Raw genomic sequence first — 18624 nt, forward strand, 5'->3', positions numbered from 1 at the left:
CAGGAACAATGTCTGAGCACTTCTGTGCGTGGCCAAAACCATTTACTACTCCAAGAAAAAGAAGAAGAAGCAAAGGACAGGAGATCCCCGGCACTCCCCCAGGGTGCTGGGTATGAAGGGTCAGAAACTGAGCTGTGGAATGTGGACTTTACTTCCATTTGGAAAACAGTAAGACCCCAATATCAGTGAAGAAAGTAAAGGGAGGATAAATGAATAGAATGGGTGGGTAAGTGGATGGATGGATGGATGGATGGATGGATGGATGGATGGAGAATGGATGGATGGATTTATAGAGGGAGAGAGGAATGGTGAAATGAAGAAATGAAGGTAGGTAGGAAGAAAGAAAATGAAAGGGAAGGGAAGGGGCCAGAGAGATAGTATGGAGGTAAGGCATTCGCCTTGCATGCAGAAGGACCGTAGTTAGAATCCCGGTGGTTCGAATTCCGGCATCCCATATGGTCCCCTGAGCCTGCCAGGAGTAATTTCTGAGCGTAGAGCCAGGAGTAACCCCTAAGCACTGCCGGGTGTGACCCCAAAAAAACAAACAAACAAAAACAAAAACACGAAGAAACGGAAGGGAAAGGATAAAGAAGGAATGAAGAGAGGAAGAAAAGAAGGAAGACTAGATGGATGGATAGATGAAAGGAAGAAAAAAGATAAATGAATGAAAGAAAGGAATGATGAATGAACAGGTGGATGGAAGGAAGAATGGATAGATAGATAGATGGGTAGATGGTGGGTGATTAACTGGATTAGGGAGGGATCAAAGAGGCAGATTTATCTGGGTTTTGAGTGATGCAAGACCATGTCTGCCTATGAGGCTGTTTTGAAAGTGTGTCCCTCTCTACGTCTCTGCATCTGTGTGTCTCTCTGCATGCCTCCACCTAATTCTGTGTTCACATCTGGTGTATGAGGTGCGTGCTGATTGTGTGTCTGTGTGTGCGACTCTGTGTGGACTTGTCCATTTGGGCCTGAGTCCTGATGTGTGTCTGTGATCTGAATCTGATCCCATGTCCCTGTCCCAGCTGAGTGTGAGTGTGAGATTGCAGCTGCTTCTGCAGCCAGGTCCACTTCTCTGGTCTAATGAGGTCCCAGCAGTGAGCCCCGCTGGTGTCCCCAGGGGGCGCCCTTGCTCCCTCCCTCTGCTCCTGCCCCTGGATGCCTCCCAGGCAGGACCCAGCCTGGGCAACGGTAACCTCCCCTGTCCCGCCTTCCCTGTCCGTCCCGCCCCTGGCCCGGCCCAGCACGGGCTATAAGTTCCCCTGTCCCCGCAGGGCACCGTTCACAGTGGGCACGCCTGGACACGCCGTCGGAAGAGCCCCCGCTGCCACCACCAGAACATGGCTGAGGGTGAGTATGGGGACAGCTGTCTATTACTGGGGGGTCCCCCGGATCTGGCAATGCTCCCCTAGTCAGTGGCCCCTACTTGAGAATAGGTCTAGGCTCCCCGTTAACCAAGCTCTCAGTTTGAGAGCTCCAGGCAGACTGGGCTAGGTGAGAGGTGCTGGCTCCCAGTCCTGGCTGCACTTGGTTCAGTTTCCCCACTCCCAGGGCACAAGCATTAACCCGGGCCTTGCTGGGTCCCACGAAGCAGCATTCCAGCACTGTCTTGCAGGGCCACTCGCAGGTCACTTGTTCTTGCCCCTGAGAGGGGCTGTGTGCCCGCTGAGTGCCAGGTGGGTGCAAGGGTGTTGGCTGGTCTCCGAGCTCTTATGAGACTGCCAGCTGGAGGCCGGTGGGCATGAGGACAGACAAGGTAGTTGCGGCCCCCCAAAGAGATCTGGGCTGAGCACATTTCCTCCTGTGGGGTGCTCTTTCCACCCCCAAGCTCCGAGTCCTTTGTCCTGGACACTGGTGGAGCCTCAGTTTCTCTTCCTAAAATAAAGGAGCCAGATTAATGGTCCCTGGTGCATCGAGAGGAGGCGCCTCCATTGATTTTCTCCCACCCCTGAGGCACACACAGGCTCACGAGAAAGGTAGCATTGCTGTCCCTGGTCTCTGGAGGGTTATCTGCGGGGCAGGAAATTCCCACACAGGCTGGGAGAGAGACGACACTGCACATCCCAGTCCCCTTGAGGAGCTAGCTATAGGGTCAAGGAAGGTAGAGCAGGCAGGTGTAGCAGGTGTGGGGGGCTGACCTGACCCTCTGGCTCATTCAGGTCACTTATGTCCCTTTCTGGGACCTAGAGCTACTGCTCTGATGCAGCCGTCATAGCACTCATACCCTCAAAAGCAGTTTCCTGCCTCTGGACCCAAGACTGGGCCCCAGTGGGTCTGATGGCCCTTGGAGAAAGAAGCCAGTTATGATTGCCGATAGCTCGGTTCCTACAGGCACGTCACAGGCCTGAACAATCTCAGACTTATCTCGGACAGGACTCCTGGTTCTAGACCCAGAGTCTCCCCCCCTTGGAGCTAGCACACCTTCCAGAACTGCTTCTCCAGACAGTAGTGCAGCTTGAAAATGCCCCCACTGCCAAGGAGCAAGCATTGGCTAGTAAGGAGGTAGTGCCTTCATTGCTGATACTCTCTGGGGTCCATGTCTCCCACAAGAGATTTCCTCACCCCACCAGGCCAGCAGAAAGTGCTTCCTTGGACCTGTAGGGGGGTCTCTGATGATTGCAGGGGCCCAACCTCCCCCAAAGTCTCCATGGGAGAACAACTCAGGGATCATGAGAAGGGTGAGGATGTAAAATGGGAGCAAAAGCTGAATCGTGTCGTGAGTGAGGGACTTGTAGGGAAGGCTCCAGAATCACAGCCCAGGGGCCAAGTAGATGGCTCATAGGCTTTGCATATTGGAGTGCTGGGTTGTGCCTCACTACCACCTGGTCCTCCGAGGCTCTGCCAAGAATAACTTCCAAACCCAGACCGGTGAGTAGTATCCTCCTCTGGACATTTTTCCCTACCTCCATCCCCCTAAAATTAAAAGCTACATCCCTGGGCTCAAATCCTAAAGTCACCATTTGCCAGGGGGTGTGGTACCTTATTGTCCCTGCTGCCAGGAACAGTGCTGGCTGGCACCTACCTGCAGTGGGTGTGAAGATCATTGGCCAAGAAGCCTTTAGCATTAGTGGGCACTTGCTTGTGCTTCAGCAGGAACCCCTGATCAATGCACTCATCTACAGGGGGCTTTGAAGAAACCCTACCCAGGTCCTCATTTGGACCATATACAAAGGTTCCACCATCCTGCCATGCCCACTCACTCTCCCCCATCTCCTCTCTTTCCAGTCTTGGCCTTGATTGAGTTGCTCTGAGTCTGCCGAACTTTCTGAGCACTTCCCTCTGACCCAGTCCTGAGTAACCATCACCTCTGGCCCTGCATGGTCTTCAGCTCCTTCTAAAGCAGCAGAGAGAATTGTCACAGACCAGGCTTTCAGTCCTGGGTAGGGTCCCTGAGAAAGGATACCTCCAGCATCCTGGCTTAGACCACATAGCAGCCCTCAGAGGCTTCAGAGAAGGAAGTACAGAGAGGAAAAGATACCAGCACAGGATCACACAGCAACACAGTAGAATGGAAACCCAGATCCTGCCAATTCGTAACCCCAATGGTTAAAACCTCTTATTATGGGGTCTGACAGAGAGAGAGAGAGAGACAGACAGACAGACAGACAGAGAGAGACAGAGAGACAGAGAGAGACAGAGAGAGACAGAGAGCAGGGGTTAAGGCACTAGCCTTGCATGTGATGAGCCCAGTTCAATCTCTGGAACCACATGTGGTCCCGAACACTGCCAGGAGTGATCCCTGAGCACAGAACTAGGAACAAGCCTTGAGCAATATCAGGTGTGGCCCAAATCCAACCCCAAAGTATATAAAAATTAAAAATATCTTGTTATGCAGAATACTGAAGATACTTTATTATTTATTTATTATATTATACTTTATTTATTTATTATGATACTTTATTATGCCTCAGCACCACCACCCTAAAATTTGGGATCAAATCTCAGCGAGATATTTCATCATATCATTGGCAAATATTTCAAAGGATAAGAATTCTCTTTTTCAGGGCCAGAGAAATAACTCAATGCACTGGAATGTATACCTGGCTTGCAGAGGCCCCCAAGTTTGATTCTCAGTACTATGAAGTCATTTCAAGCACTGCTTTCAGAGCACATCCATTCCAAAACAAACAAACAAACAAACAAACAAACAAAACTCTTTTTAGACGTAAATTCAACAAAAATTCTTTAACTCATCATGTTATTCTCAGGGTTCAGTTTTCCAGTTGTCTCATGCATGTAATAAGTAATTTGTTTTGGTTTGATTTGGGGACCTCTCCTGATGGTACTTAGGGATCAATGATGATTCTGTGCTTTGGAATCACTTCTGGCTGACTTTGGGAACCATTTAAGATTCTGGGGATCAAATCTGGGTCAGCTTTGTGCACAGCAAGAACTCTCCCCACTGTACTATTGCTCCAGTTCAAAATAGATGTTTTAAAATATCTTCTCAGTGTGTAATCTCTGTCTTAGAGATTCACCTGCGTCTGCACCTGATGTTTGTACTTAGCATTTCCTTCTCTCTAGATTCCCCTTATTCTCTCTTAAGCATCTCTCTCTTTGTCTCTTTCTCTCTGTCTCTCTCCCTTCCTCCTCTCATATTCTTTTCTTTTATTTATTTATTTTGTTTGTTTCTTTTTGGGACACAACCAGTGGCACTCAGGCTTATTACTGATTCATGCATTCAGAAATTACTCTCGACAGACTTGGAGAACCATATGGGTTGCCAGGAATCAAATCTGGGTCAACCACATGCAAGGCAAATGCCCTACCTGCTGTGCTTTCACTCCAGCCTCTTTTATATTCTTTTAAATAAGTCTTTTTTGGGGGAGGGGGATACCCAGCAGTGCTCAGGGATTACTCCTTGCTCTGTGCCCAGAAATTATCCCTGGGACAATATGGAATGGTGAGGATTGATCCTGGTTTGATCGCATGCAAGGCAAATGCTTTCCCTACTGTGTATGGCTCAGGCTTCCAGACAAGTCTTTATTTATTTATTTATTTATTTATTTATTTATTTATTTTGGTCACACCTGGCTGTCTTAAGAGTTTACTCCTGGCTCTGGACACAGGGATCATTCCTAGCAGGGCTCAGTAAACCATACAGGATGCAGGGTCGGCCACATACAAAGCAAGTTCCCTACCCACTGTGCTATCTCTCCAGGCCCAACAAAACTATTTTACATAAAAACAAATTATTAAAATGAAGATGGCTCAAAATGCCTTTTAATTTTCTCTTAATCAATAGGTCCTCCTTTTTGACTTTTTCCTCTCATTTTCTCTTACAATGTGTGTTTTATAGTAAGCCGGTCCTGGCCTCCTCCTTCCTGAGGGGGGATTTTTGTCCATCGCTTCCTGGTTCTGTGTTTAACATGTTCTTTAGTCTTCTGGGTTTCCTGTAAATTGAAAAATTAAACCTAAAAGCCTATATGATTAGCTGTGCCAAATACCACCTCTGTTTATTTTTAGGGGCCACACCCTACAGTACTGGGAAGGGGACATTGGGACCTGGGATGTTCCAGCACAGCAATGCAGGCCTGGAGCTGCTCCAGTGTCACTGGACCACACCCGGCAGTGCTGGGGCAGGGGCAGGGGCAGGGACTGCACTCAGGACCTTATGCATGAGGGGAACTCAAACTTTCTTTTTGATTCTGCCAAAGAACCTTACAGGTGGCAGACTAGCTCCTCCTCTCCTGGGAGTACTTATTCAAAAATTTATTCTAGGCCAGTGCTAAGACCTGCCACAGCTCCACTATTCGCATTTCTGCTCAAGTTAAAGTTTACTCAAGTTAAGTTATCTGTGCCAGAGTAATAGTACAGAAGGAAGGGCACTTCCCTTGCACACAGCTGACCCAGGTTCAACCCCTGGAATCCTCGTATAGTCCCCTGAACCCACCAAGAGTAATTCCAGAGTGCGGAGCCAAGAGCAACCCTTGATCATTGCTGGATGTGGCCCATAAATAAATAAATAAATAAATAAATAAATAAATAAATAAATAAATAAATAAATAATATTAAGCTGCTTGAGCTCACATAGCTGAGAGGTCACCAGTTTTCTACATGCCACGAAGAGAACAATTTAGGGGTTAATTTAGGGAGATTTAGAGGCCAGGGTTCAAGCTTTGCATGAAGGAACCCTAGGTTTGATCCCGTGCCCTGCACTGGCAGGAGTGACCCCCCAAGCACCTTGCCAGAAAAGTTCCTGAGCATTGCTGGGTGTAACCTCATAAACAAAGGGGGATAAGAGATTGCGAGAGATTTGCCCTGGGTGGCAGGGTAGGTGGGGCTTCCAAGGTGGGGAAGGTTGGCAGCTGTAATTCTGAGGGCTGGATCCTGGGGCTTGCACCCACATCCGGGTGTGCTGGAAAGCCCTGGATTGCCACTGGCCCCAGTTTTGTTCACACTGCTTCTGCTGTTCCTAGAGCTGGTTCTGGAGAGATGCGAGCTGGAATTGGAGGCCAATGGCCGTGACCACCACACAGCTGACCTGTGCAGGGAGAAATTGGTGGTGAGGCGTGGACAGGCTTTCCGCCTGACACTGTACTTCCAGGACCGTGGCTATGAGGCCAGCGTGGACAGGCTCACCTTCAACGCAGCAACCGGTAAGGACCCCATGCTCTCCACTGCCCTGCCCAACAAACACCAGGACAGGGCATGCCTGTCCTCTCCACCTCCTGAAGCCCCCACCATGGACAGTGAGGCTCCTAAAAACCAGACCCATAAGATGGGGGCCAGCTTCCTCCCTGCTATGCTCCTTCTTACCTCCCTCAATGCCTGATAGTTCTCAAGCATACAAAAGGATGTCCAACTTGTACCCACAGCCACTCCCCCAAATCTAGGCATAGCCATGAGACCTCTTAGCTTGGCCTGAGTCTGGTCTGCTGCTGAAGAAAGCCAGTGGGCTCCCCACAGTTCCTTCTCCTGCCTAGGGCTGCATTCTGGGTCACCGCCAGCAAGTGTGTGACCCTCAGCAAGTGGCTTGGCATCTCTGAGCCTGGATTTTATCCTGTGGTGCATTCTTTGTTCATCAGTCTAGAAAGGGCCTCTATGGGGACATGTCCTATAGACCTCAGTGCTACAACTGGCCTTGTGCCAGGGGCTCTAGTGATGAGGCTTCTGTGAGCCCAGATACCCAAATGCTGGATTCCCTTTGCTCCCTGTTTCCAGGTTAGTGGCCTCAAATGAGAATCAGTTGGCTTGGCTCAAGCTGGAAACTCCTCCCCCCAGGTCAACAAGGAGCCATCAGGATTGGCAAGGCTTTGCTGAGGTCTCGGAGGCCAGAGAAGACAGCGAAAACTGTATGGGGAGGCCCCTGGTTACCTGGGCTGGTCTGATAAGGCTTATCACAGCCTGCAGACAAGCAGGATATCCCCCCAACCCTTTCCTCCCTCCAGCCCCTCCTGCCAAGGACATGCTCAGGACACCCTCCCCACCACCCCAGCACCCCCAGGGTCCTTTCTAGATTGACCTCCTTTACCATAAGGATCTATTCCTTGTGGCCTCAGATTTCCCATCTGCAAGATACTCAGCAGAAGGCAGGCATGGCTTCTGGTGTTGACAACGAAATGCACCAATTTGGGAATGTCCCAAATCCTGAGCTCCGCTATGCTTCCCAGCTGAGAAGCACATCATAGCCCCTTTTTACAGTTGGAGGCTCTGACACTTGTGTGGTCTCCCAATAAGTCTGAGATAAAAGGGGATTCAAGCCCTGACCTTGTGGAGGCTCCACTAAGCCCCCAATTCCTGATTCCCAGCTTCTTCCTTCACCTCAGGACATCCCTTTTCTTTTTCCTTTTCAGCCGGATCAGGTGTATGGGGCGAGTTGAGCCTCCTCCACCTGCCTGTTCAGCCCTGGGATCAATCTCTGCTCCCTAGTTGCTGCTCACTCTGTAGCCCCCAGGGTGTGTGTGCTCTGTTGACACTGACACACACACTGAGCAGAGCAGGGCTGGGGCAGGGAGGCCTGAGGACAATGGGAGGAAGTCAGTTTCTCTGCATCTTCTGGGCCATGCTCAGTGTCAGCTCCTTGTTGGGGACATTTTGCTCAGCCTGACCCACCCTTTCAAGGAAACTGAGGTCCAGAGAGAGAGAAAGGAAAGATGAGGTCAGAGAATGTGGAGTGTGGTCTGATCCCAAGCATGCCCTTCTTGCACCCAGCTGTTTTGGGGTTGCAGCTGTGTTAGGGTCACAAGAGACAAAACGCATCCTTGTTCCAGGAGATGACTGGGGCACCCGGGACTGGGGTGACAGGGTGGGAGAGGTCAGCCTCGTGGAGCGAATAGAACCCTTCTCGGTCCAACAGAGGGCTATCTATAGTCTGGAAGCTTCCTCTCTCTCATGGTCAAGGATAGTAGTCAGGACTTCTTGGGTCTTCAGTGTCCTCCCTGCCCAGTGTGACCCTGGTGGGGTCTCTGAGCCCACAGAAATCCCAAGTGAATCAATACTAGTTTTCAAAGCCAGTTTACACGAGCAGCCACAGGGCCACAGTACAGCCCGTCCAAAGCCTGCCGCACCCACAAGGGCGCCATGGAAGAAAGCGAGCTGTTGGGGTGTTTGTGTGAGCACACACACAGCTGCCAGCACAGGAGAAGGGGGAAATTCCTGACCTGTCCCCCAGGGTGTGTCCACAGTGATTGTGGCCCTGCAGGCCCGTTACCATGGTGACCAATAAAGAATTGTCCACAGGGGTGTTTCTGGGAATGAGAGGGGTGCTGCCCTCCGTCACGGCCCTGACACCACGGGTCAATAGGGACATCCGCCACCTCTAGTCCCCCCACCCCCCAGTCTTAGTTTCCACCTCTGAAAAGTGATCCTAATTCTTCATTCTATTCCCATCTTCAAAATCTGCTTTTTGGCCTCAGGATTGTTATTGTATTTTTGTTTTTTAAATAGAGACATCTCCAGGGATGCCTGGGGTTGCTGTGATGCAGGATTGACGGTGTCTACAGGTCACCAGGTGGTGTTGGGGGGTGGAGGGGAGGCTGTGAGGTGCTAGAACTAGAACTCAGGCATGAAAAGCATGTGCTCCACCCACAAACTGAGTTCGGGCCCCAGAAATCTGTTTTTTAGTGATGCTTTTTGAAGATATTGAGGACAACTCACTTTCCTGCATAATCACTAGTTATATCTGGAAATTCTTTCTCTGCCTCTCACAAAATGTTCTCAAAAGTGTTTGAAGGTGTCCATGGCAGTGATAAACAAGGCCTATTGTTTATTGAACACTTACTTTGTGTCAGACATACACTTGGCCATAGGTGTCCCTTGCCTCATCACTAACCATATAAGGAGCTACTGCAATGGATCCATTTTACTGATGGAGAAATTGAGGAATAAAGATGCCAACCACCTCTCCTGACACCCCCAGAATCCATTTCTGAGCTATAATCAGACCCTTCCTGCCATATAATCAAACTCAATTTTCTTCTTTGATGAGAAAACTGCAGATCAGAGAAGTCCAGCGATTCAGCCCAGGTCACACAGCATTCAGGGCCAGGATGGGCTGGTGGGTGTGGGAAGTGAGAGATCAAGCTGGTTCTCAGTGTTGCCTGAGTCTCCCTGAAAAGGCCAGCTCTATAAATCGGGCACATTAAAGGCTAACAGCTGGCACCCAGAAAGGCAGCCTGTGTCATACTTGTTGGTTCATGGTTATATTTGGGCCTGGCTGTGGGTGGGGCTGATGGTGGGGAGTAGGGGGCTGGGAGCTGGGCGGACCCCTCGTAGTCAAGCCCCCATAGTGTCAGCAGTGGGTGGACAGAGCTGCTGGGAGAAGAGGGAAGAATAAAAATAAACCACCCGGGCAGAAGTCCAGCCCAGCGGAGAAGGTTCTGAGTCCAGAGCCAGCCCCTCCACCCCCATGACTCAGATCTGCCTGGACAGGCCGTGCCTGCTTCTTCTCCCCTCCCCTCCACCTGAGACCTGAGGCTGCCCACCATCTCCCAAGCTCTCACTAGACACCACATGGGAGCTGAAGGGAATGAAGCACCTTGAAGCCTCAGATCAGGGGATGCTGAAAGACTCCATCTCAGATCTTGCTTTCTTTTCATTTTATTTTATTAAGACATCATAATTTGCAATGTTGTTCACATTGTTCGAACATTGTTGTTCGAGTTATTTCAGGCATACATATAGTTTTCCAACACCAATCCTACACCAGTGTCCCCAGGTTCTTTCCTTCTTTCCTACCCACAACCTGCCCCCTCGGCAGGCATATGACGCTATTTCAGGTTGGACTTGGAGGATCACTGCAGAAAGATTCTGTGTGTGTGCGTGTGCGTGTGTGTGTGTGTGTGTGTGTGTGTGTGTGCATGCTCGCGCGCGCGCATGTGTTTGGGGTGTGTGGCCATGTTTCCCGGGGGACAGCCCAGAGGCCACTTAGAATAGCCACCCTGGAAATTAGACTGCTCAGCATCCCCAGCAATAATAGAAAGGGGCCTCTGAGATAGCCCCACTCTGCTCTTCAGTTTCCAGCCAAGGAGGCTGAGGAACCAAGTCCCACATAGTTAGTGATGGAAATTAGCCTCCACTCAGGCCCAGAGAACCCCAGCATAAGCCCAGCCTTCCTCACCCCTGACTTTTGGTTTGGCTCTCCTTCTTCAGGGCCAGCACCCACCCAGGATGCCTGCACCAAGGCCTGTTTCCCGTTGTCTGAGGCATACGAGGAGGGGGCCTGGTCAGCCACAGTGGTGGACCAGCAGGAGGGGATCCTATGGCTACAATTCTCCACCCCGGCCAATGCCCCTGTGGGGCTGTACCAACTAGTCCTCGAGACCTCTACCGGCTACCAGGGCTCCAGCTTCATGCTCGGCCACTTCACGCTGCTCTTCAATCCTTGGTGTCCAGGTGAGTTTGCCAGTGTGGAGGGGATGGGGGAAGCACTGCAGGGAGGTGGAGACGGAGGATATGGGGTGGGTGGTGTGAGGCCCATTTCATGACAGCTCAGGGCTGCTGCCTCACAAACCCCTGGCTTCTAAGGGTGCTTGCTTGTTCCCTTCTGGAGACACAGACTCTTGAAGGCCAGCCTGCCCTGCCCTGCCCAATACCGCCCTGCCCAACACTGCCTGGCTGTGAGAACTTGTACCCACTGCCAGAGGCATCCCCATGGCACTGGGAGCTGGGTCCACTCAGGAACTGGAGACCCTGCTGACACTGAGGACCAGGTTCTGGCTTCGTTTTGTTTGTATTAGGGGCCACAACCAGTTGTACAGGGTGATACCCACTGATGATTGGGGTTTCCCAGTCAGTACTTTGAACCCGGCACTATGATGCTTGGGACCTAGCAGTGCTGGGTGCCCCCAGAGCCTCACCTGCCTGACAGTGCTTGGCACTGCGGTGTGGTGCCAGTAATCAGACATGCCAGGTATGTTCTCCACCCCGCTGAGCTATGTACCCAGCACTGGTTCTGTTCAAAATCTCCCCAGGGCCACAGAGGTGACTCAATGGGTTGTGCTTATACTTTATATGCAGGAGGTCCAGGGTCAGTCCCCAGGGCTCTGTGTCACTGAGCCCTGCTGGTGTAATCTCTGAGCACATAGCCGAGAGTGGATTGTTGAGCACTGCTGGGGTGACTCAGCAGAGTCAGGAGTAGCCCCAGACACTCCAGGCTATAGGCTGACACCAAAAATCAGATCAACCCAAATGTCACCAGACTGGCCTGAAAAGGGGAAGTAGAGCTGCATGGTGGGGGCAGCCAGGATAGTGTGGGGTTACCTAAGTTTTCTCATCAGACACTCAAGAGTCTTCCTCTGGGCTAGAAATTTCTCCTCTCCAGCACCCATTTCTTCCTGCAGCTGCCCACTGCTTTTTTAATAGCAGATTTAAACACAAAGAGGATTTTAGCTTCTCTTTTCCTGATTTTGGCTTTTATTCTATCTAACTTTAAGAGTAAGCCAAGAGGGGCCCGGAGAGATAGCACAGCGGCATTTGCCTTGCAAGCAGCCGATCCAGGACCAAAGGTGGTTGGTTCGAATCCCGGTGTCCCATATGGTCCCCCGTGCCTGCCAGGAGCTATTTCTGAGCAGACAGCCAGGAGTCACCCCTGAGCACCACCTGGTGTGGCCCAAACCCCCCCCCCCCAAAAAAAAGAGTAAGCCAAGAGAATAGCCTCCCAGAAAAGATCATAAGGCCACAGAAAAAAGGTACCCCTTGAGCTCCTCTTCTTGGGGAACAAGCCCATTAGGTGTTTGGGGCTGATTGGCCTCTGAATCGGGAGAATGTACTGGAGGCATCGTTGTACTTAGGGTTTTCTCTGTCTCTGTTTTCGTTAAACATGAAGGAGGCTGGGGAGATGCTCAAAAGGCTGAGCACATGCTTTGTGTGCAAGAGCCCCAGATTCGACCCCTGACTCTGTGGTCCCCTGGCTGGTGTGGCCACAGAATAAAGCAAACCACCTCCAGGAGCCCCAATAGCCATCAGCCTCTGAGTCTAAGCATCATCAAATCCCTGCTGGTTCTACTTAAGAGCCATGAGGGAGTCCTTGTGTCCTATGTTTCTGGGAGGTTCATTGTTTGTCCCCCCTCCTCCAGATCAGAGCACTGTGTGGAAACTCACCACGCACCATGGCTTCTGGTAACAGGCACCACTGGCTGGCACCACACACGAGTTCTCAATACTTGGCACTCCTGCCTGGCCAGCACCCCAGGATTTCAGAGTCCAGGGAACCAGTATGGCCTTCCGGGGCAAGTCCCTTCTTTGAGCCTGGCCCCTTCTGTGTGGCAGACTGGTTAGCCAAGCAGTGCGGTGACTAGTGCAGTGCAGCCCAGATCAGGGACCTTGGAGAGCTGGTGATGCTGAAGCAGGAAATTGGGCTGGACAGGGTGGGGGGACCCTGGGAGAGGAAATGGTTCCTGAGAGGATAGCCTGCATGGGTCAGTCTGCAGCACACACCTCCTGGCCCCACGTGATGACTACAACAGGATGTGGCAAGCTACAGAACAGGTGCTGTGATGTTATCCCACTGTCACCAATCTGAGCCCTGTACTGGGCCTTCCTGGGACAGTGCGAGCAGAACTAAGGCTGGGCCTTCTTCTCTCATTCTCTCCTCTCATCCTTCCAAGGATTCACTGCTGCCTCATTTGTTTATCTGACAGTTATTTATTGCCTCACACTTACACATTAGTTTTTCCCCCTCCGGTAAGTGTGGGAGTATCTGGGCACTGCTGGCGGCTCGACAGTGTGTAGAAACACTGGGACAGGGGCAGGCACATTCTGGGCCTGGATAGTATTTCCAGGCCGAGTTCCATCAGGCACAGCATCTGAAGTCTGCCAGGCTTTTACCCACCCATGAAAACGTTTTCATTTCTCTTAAAATTTGAAGGAAAAGGTGGGGGAGATAGTTCAAAAGGAAGGGAGTGAGGCTGCCAGGCACATGGCTGCTGAGGAGAGCCTCCCAAAATCAGAAGGAAAGAAGGTGAACATTTGGATCAGAGACTATTTCATTCATTCATTCATTCATTCATTCATTCATTCCTTTCTTTCTTTGGGATTCCCAACCGGAGATTCTTTCAGCCTGTTGGTCCAGTTCAAAGTCATTCATGCCCTTCAGTGGTGGAAATTATCTAGGCCACCCCCAGGTACATCCTGGCCTCCGAGGATTCCTGCTGCCTTGTTTGTTTGTCTGACAGTTATTTATTGCCTCACACTGACTCAGAACCTGTCCTTGGCCACTGCACCTTAGCTTTCCTCCCTGCAGTAAGTGTGTAGGTGTCTGGGCACTGGAGATGCTTGGGGGACCAGATGTTGCCAAGAATCGAACTGAGGTCAGCTGCATGCTGTGCTACTTCATGGTCCCGAGGCAGCTTCTTAATACATAATATTAGTGTATACTAGTTACTAGAGCATTTGTAAACAAATTTTATTTCTTTCTTTATTATTATTTTTTAATAGATTAAAAAATTGCCTAGGGTCTACTAAAGTCATAACAGGTTTCTGGATGTCCCCTTAGCAGCCTCAATTTCTTCATCTATAAAGTCAGAAGGGCAAACACAGTCTGAAATTAGTGTTCTTGCCACCGGGTCCATATCTGACCCCTTGTCTGTCCTCTCCAGCCCCAAGTGACCAAGGCCTGCAAGGGCAGAAGCTTTGATCTCTCTGGCTCTGGAGTGTGGTCCAGGCAGTGCTCAAAGGCAGCCCTTTCTTGGTCTTTCTCCCCACCCAATCCTGCTCCTTCAAATCATGACCTTGGGTCAGAGCTTTCAGTGTGTCCTTCAAAGGTGCCACCACAATGTGCCATGGAGATGTGACTGGTTTACCATCACCTGCAAGTGACTTAGGGACTCTGATTCCAGATCTAGTTCTCTACTATCTCTTGTTTTGGCATACATTTCCCCATCTGAAACATATTCTCTCCCTCTTTCTTTCTTTTTTTTTTTTTTTGGTTTTTCGGGCCACACTCATTTGATGCTCAGGGCTAAGTGCTCAGAAATTGCCCCTGGCTTGTGGGGACCATATGGGACGCCGGGGGATCGAACCATGGTCCTTTCCTTGGCTAGCGCTTGCAAGGCAAGCACCTTACCTCTAGTGCCACCTCGCCGGCCCCTTTCTTTTTATTTTATATCTTTATTTAAGCACCATGATTACAAACATGCTTGTAGTTGGATTTCAATCATAAAAAGAACACCCCCTTCACCAATGCAACCTTCCTGATATAATGCCCCCCCCATCTCCACCACCCCACCCCCTGCCTGTCTTGATTTCTCTTACTCACTACAATCGTCATGATAGTTGTTGGTTTGGTTATTTCTCTAATTGCACTCACCAATCTTTGTGGTAAGCTTCATATTATAGGCTGGTCCTTCCAGCCCTCATCTCTATTGTCTCTGGGTATTATTACCATACAGTCTTTCATTTATCTTAAATTCCACAGATAAGTGAGACTATTCTGAATCTATCTCTCTCCTCTGACTCATTTCACTCAGCATGTCCATCCACGTATAGGAAATTTTCATGACTTCATTTCTCCTGATGGCTGCATAGTAATTCCATTGTGTATATGTACCATAGTCTTTTTTATTTTCCTATGCAGTTGTCTCCCTCTTTTTTAAAAATTATTTGATCATGAATTCAGTAGTGCCTAAGGATAGCTCCTAGCTCTGTGCTCAGGCATCACTCTTGGCAATGCCAGGGGTTTCTGAGCAATGTCTGGGATTGTTTAATCCTGGGTCAGTTTTGTGCAAAGTGTGAAGGGACTTGAACCACATTCAGCAGTACTCTGGGGCTACTTCTGGCTCTGTGCTAAAGAGTTGCCCCAAGTGGTACTCAGGTGTCCATGGGGTACCAGAAATTGAACACAGGTTGGCCTCGTGCAAGGCAAATATCTTCATGACTGTACTTAATTTCTCTGGTTCTGGAAAATAAGAGCTTTGGTTTTCCCATTTGCACATTCCAGATGTTCAGTTCACAGAGGGTGTGGAAAGGAAACTGGCTCATAGATGCCATATGCTTATCACAGATCCTGGCACTTGGCCAGTGCCAGTGCTGATAACCCTTATGTCATTGACCTGGGGTTACTAATTCAGAGCTTTTCCTGATTAAGAGATAGAAGGGCCTCTGAAACCCAGGGAGTGGGAAAACCCACCTCATGTGAGTTGGAGGAGGCATCTGGAGTATCCCAGGTGCATGCTAAGTCCTGGCCTTGCTCCCACAGCGGATGCTGTATACCTGGAATCTGAGGAGGAGCGGCGGGAGTATGTGCTCACGCAGCAGGGTTTCATCTACCAGGGCTCAGCCAAGTTCATCAAGAGCATCCCCTGGAACTTCGGGCAGGTAGGCCACACAGCAGGATCAGGCAATCAAGGCTGGCCCCGAATGCAGCCAGCAACTGCGGTCACTGTTGAGAGAGGAAGGAGCCAGACCTGCCCTCTGAGTGGCCCTGAAAGCTCCAGAGGGTGTGTGCCATGGTGAGTAGGTGGGGAGTGTATTGCAAGCAAAAGAGCTAGCAAGTGCAAAGGCTCTGAGGCAGAGAGAGCGAGCATGTGGGCAGAAGTGGGAAGACAGAAGGCAGAGATGAAGTACAGCCCTGTGCATCTCAGGGAGAAGATTGGACTTGACTCTGGGTGAAGTGAGGCAGGAGCTACGAGATCAGATTTGTAACTAGATCCTACATCAGTGAAATGAGAGCAGAGGGCAGGGGTAGAGGAGCACCAGCTCTGTAGAGGGGTCCATGGCTAGGGAAGATGGAGATGTGCAAGGGGTAGAGGTGGGGCCTAGGGTGACTGCTGAAAAGGGAAATTCCAGGACCACTGAGTCCACTCCAACTCCAGGTCTCCCATTTCCAAGGTGTAGAACATCCTTGGATGTTTAATTCTTCAGCTCCTCAGTCACTGTCTGGCTCACCCCATTCCCACTCTGGACCAGGCAGAGCTCGCAGCATGGCTCTGTGGCCCATTTGTGAGTCATTGGAACTTTGAGGACCCACAGCTGCTAGTTTGCAGGACTGGCTTCCTGGAGGAGGTAACTTCTCACCTCCTGCCTCTACTTTGGTTTCCTCTGACACAGTTTGAAGACGGGATCTTGGACATCTGCCTGATGCTTCTGGACGTCAACCCCAAGTTCCTGAAGAATTCTGGCAAGGACTGCTCCCGCCGCAGCAGGCCTGTGTATGTGGGCCGAGTGGTGAGCGCCATGGTGAGTGAGCACTGGGCAGGTCAGGGATCCAGGGGACGGGCGAGCTCAGCAACAAGAACTGATTCAGAAAGATAAGATTTGGGACTAGAGATTCCAGAGCAATAGTACTGCAGGTTGGGAACTTGTATTACATGGAATCACCCTGGTTTCAATTCCCTATATCCTATATAGCTCCCAGGAGTGATCCCTGAGTGCAGAGCCAGGATTAAGCCATGAGCACAGCCAGCTGTGTCCCATAAACAAACTAGAGGTGTAGCTCAGTCACAGATCATGAGTGAAGCCCTGGGTTTCATTCCATACGTTACAACAACAAGAAGAAGAAGAAGAAGAAGAAGAAGAAGAAGAAGAAGAAGAAGAAGAAGAAGAAGAAGAAGAAGAAGAAGAAGAAGAAGAAGAAGAAGAAGAAGAAGAAGAAGAAGAAGAAGAAGAAGAAGAAGAAGAAGAAGAAGAAGAAGAAGAAGAAGAAGAAGAAGAAGAAGAAGAAGAAGAAGAAGAAGAAGAAGAAAGAAGAAGAAGAAAAGAAAAGAAAACCCAATGATTGAACAGGATCCATGAGTACTCAGTTAGAGTTATGGTATATGCCTCATACCTAACCTACCTGGGCTCCATCCATCCCTGGCTCTACATGGCTTCCAGAGTACCCATTGCTAGGGTTAGCCCTGGTGGTCCCCAAGCACTGCCAGGGTACTTTGGCTGTCCCTGGCACTGCAGACTCCTAAGCTCTGAAGAAGTAGCCCACATGAGAGATAGCACAGGATAGCCCACAGGAGAGTTAGGGAGTTTGCCTTGCATGCAGCAGATTCAGGATGAACGGTGGTTCGATTCCTGGCATCACATATGGTCCCCTGTGCCTGCCAGGAGCAATTTCTGAGTTCAGAGCCAGTCATAACCCCTGAGTGCCACTGGGTCTGACCCAAAAAAGCAAAACAAAACAACAACAACAAAAAGAAGTAGCCCATAGGATATGTAAATGGTCTCTAACCTGACAGATCTTATGATCTAGGCAAGTAGTGGACGGGTGGCTGGGCCACAGGCCGTGCTGGAGGATCCTAGGATGATAGGTGAGTCCGAGCTTAGGGCTACACTGCAATCAGTGGTGGGGTTCCTTGGTGATGGCCCCTGAGATGATACAGGAGCTCTAAGGAGGCAAATAGTCTAGAAAGGGGTACAGCGTATGCAAAGGCCCTCCCTTTGAGGGGGACTTCTTTGGTAGAATTGGAGAGCAGATGGGGAAGCTGGAGTGACTGGAGGAGAGAGCAGGGGCTGTAGAGGATGGCAGGACTAGGAGCCAGGGCTTTCATTCATTCTCCAGGTCCTGGGATTTTGAGAGTGATCAATTGGGTTTGTGTAAACTTATCTCCCCTCTTGTCACTTCCTGCATCCCTTGGGCAAATTTATACTCCCCTATCTCCCAGACTGGACCACTCAGCATTCCTCCCAATTGCCTCTCTGCTGTGCCTCAGACTCTAGCCCCCACTTTAATAGTATCTCACCCCCCTCTGTGCCTTCCTCACTCACACCTCAGCCCCCTTTTCTGGCCCTGCCACCATGCTCTAAGGCTGCTTCATGTGCCCTGGCTGCAGGTCAATTGCAACGATGACCAGGGCGTGCTTCAGGGCCGCTGGGACAACAACTATGGGGACGGGGTCAGCCCCATGTTCTGGAGTGGCAGCGTGGACATTCTACGGCGCTGGAAGGACTTCGGCTGCCAGCGAGTCAAGTATGGCCAGTGCTGGGTCTTTGCCGCTGTGGCTTGCACAGGTGAGAGGCATGCGTCTGGGGGCTGGGGCTGGGGGCACAGAGAGCACTGAAGTAGGAATGGGGGGCTCACATCCGGTTCTGCCCCTGTCTCCAGTGTACCCGACAATTCCTTTTTCCTAACAGCTCCCACTTGGGGTGTTGTCAGGATCAAAGGGTGCCTATTAGGAGGCAGCTTGGGCTCAGGGTTGAGATCTGGCACACTTGAGCTACACACTCTGACCTTGAGTTTGACATGTTCCTGAACCT

The 18624-nt window shown here is 50.5% G+C and overlaps 1 protein-coding gene across 1 annotated transcript in view; it reads left to right on the forward strand.

The window, feature by feature from the left end:
• The first annotated feature begins 1239 nt into the window (after window positions 1–1239).
• Window positions 1240–18624, forward strand: part of TGM2 (transglutaminase 2) — a 34833-nt gene continuing 17448 nt past the window's right edge. Inside the window, exons 1-6 of the mRNA XM_049779186.1 lie at window positions 1240–1350; window positions 6420–6599; window positions 10594–10836; window positions 15638–15756; window positions 16489–16617; window positions 18201–18378. Coding sequence (XP_049635143.1) covers window positions 1341–1350; window positions 6420–6599; window positions 10594–10836; window positions 15638–15756; window positions 16489–16617; window positions 18201–18378 — 859 coding nt within the window. The 5' untranslated portion in view covers window positions 1240–1340. The remainder of the gene's footprint in view (window positions 1351–6419; window positions 6600–10593; window positions 10837–15637; window positions 15757–16488; window positions 16618–18200; window positions 18379–18624) is intronic.

The sequence above is a fragment of the Suncus etruscus genome, chromosome 9, assembly GCF_024139225.1.
Source record: "Suncus etruscus isolate mSunEtr1 chromosome 9, mSunEtr1.pri.cur, whole genome shotgun sequence".
NCBI classification, from domain to species: Eukaryota; Metazoa; Chordata; class Mammalia; order Eulipotyphla; family Soricidae; genus Suncus; species Suncus etruscus.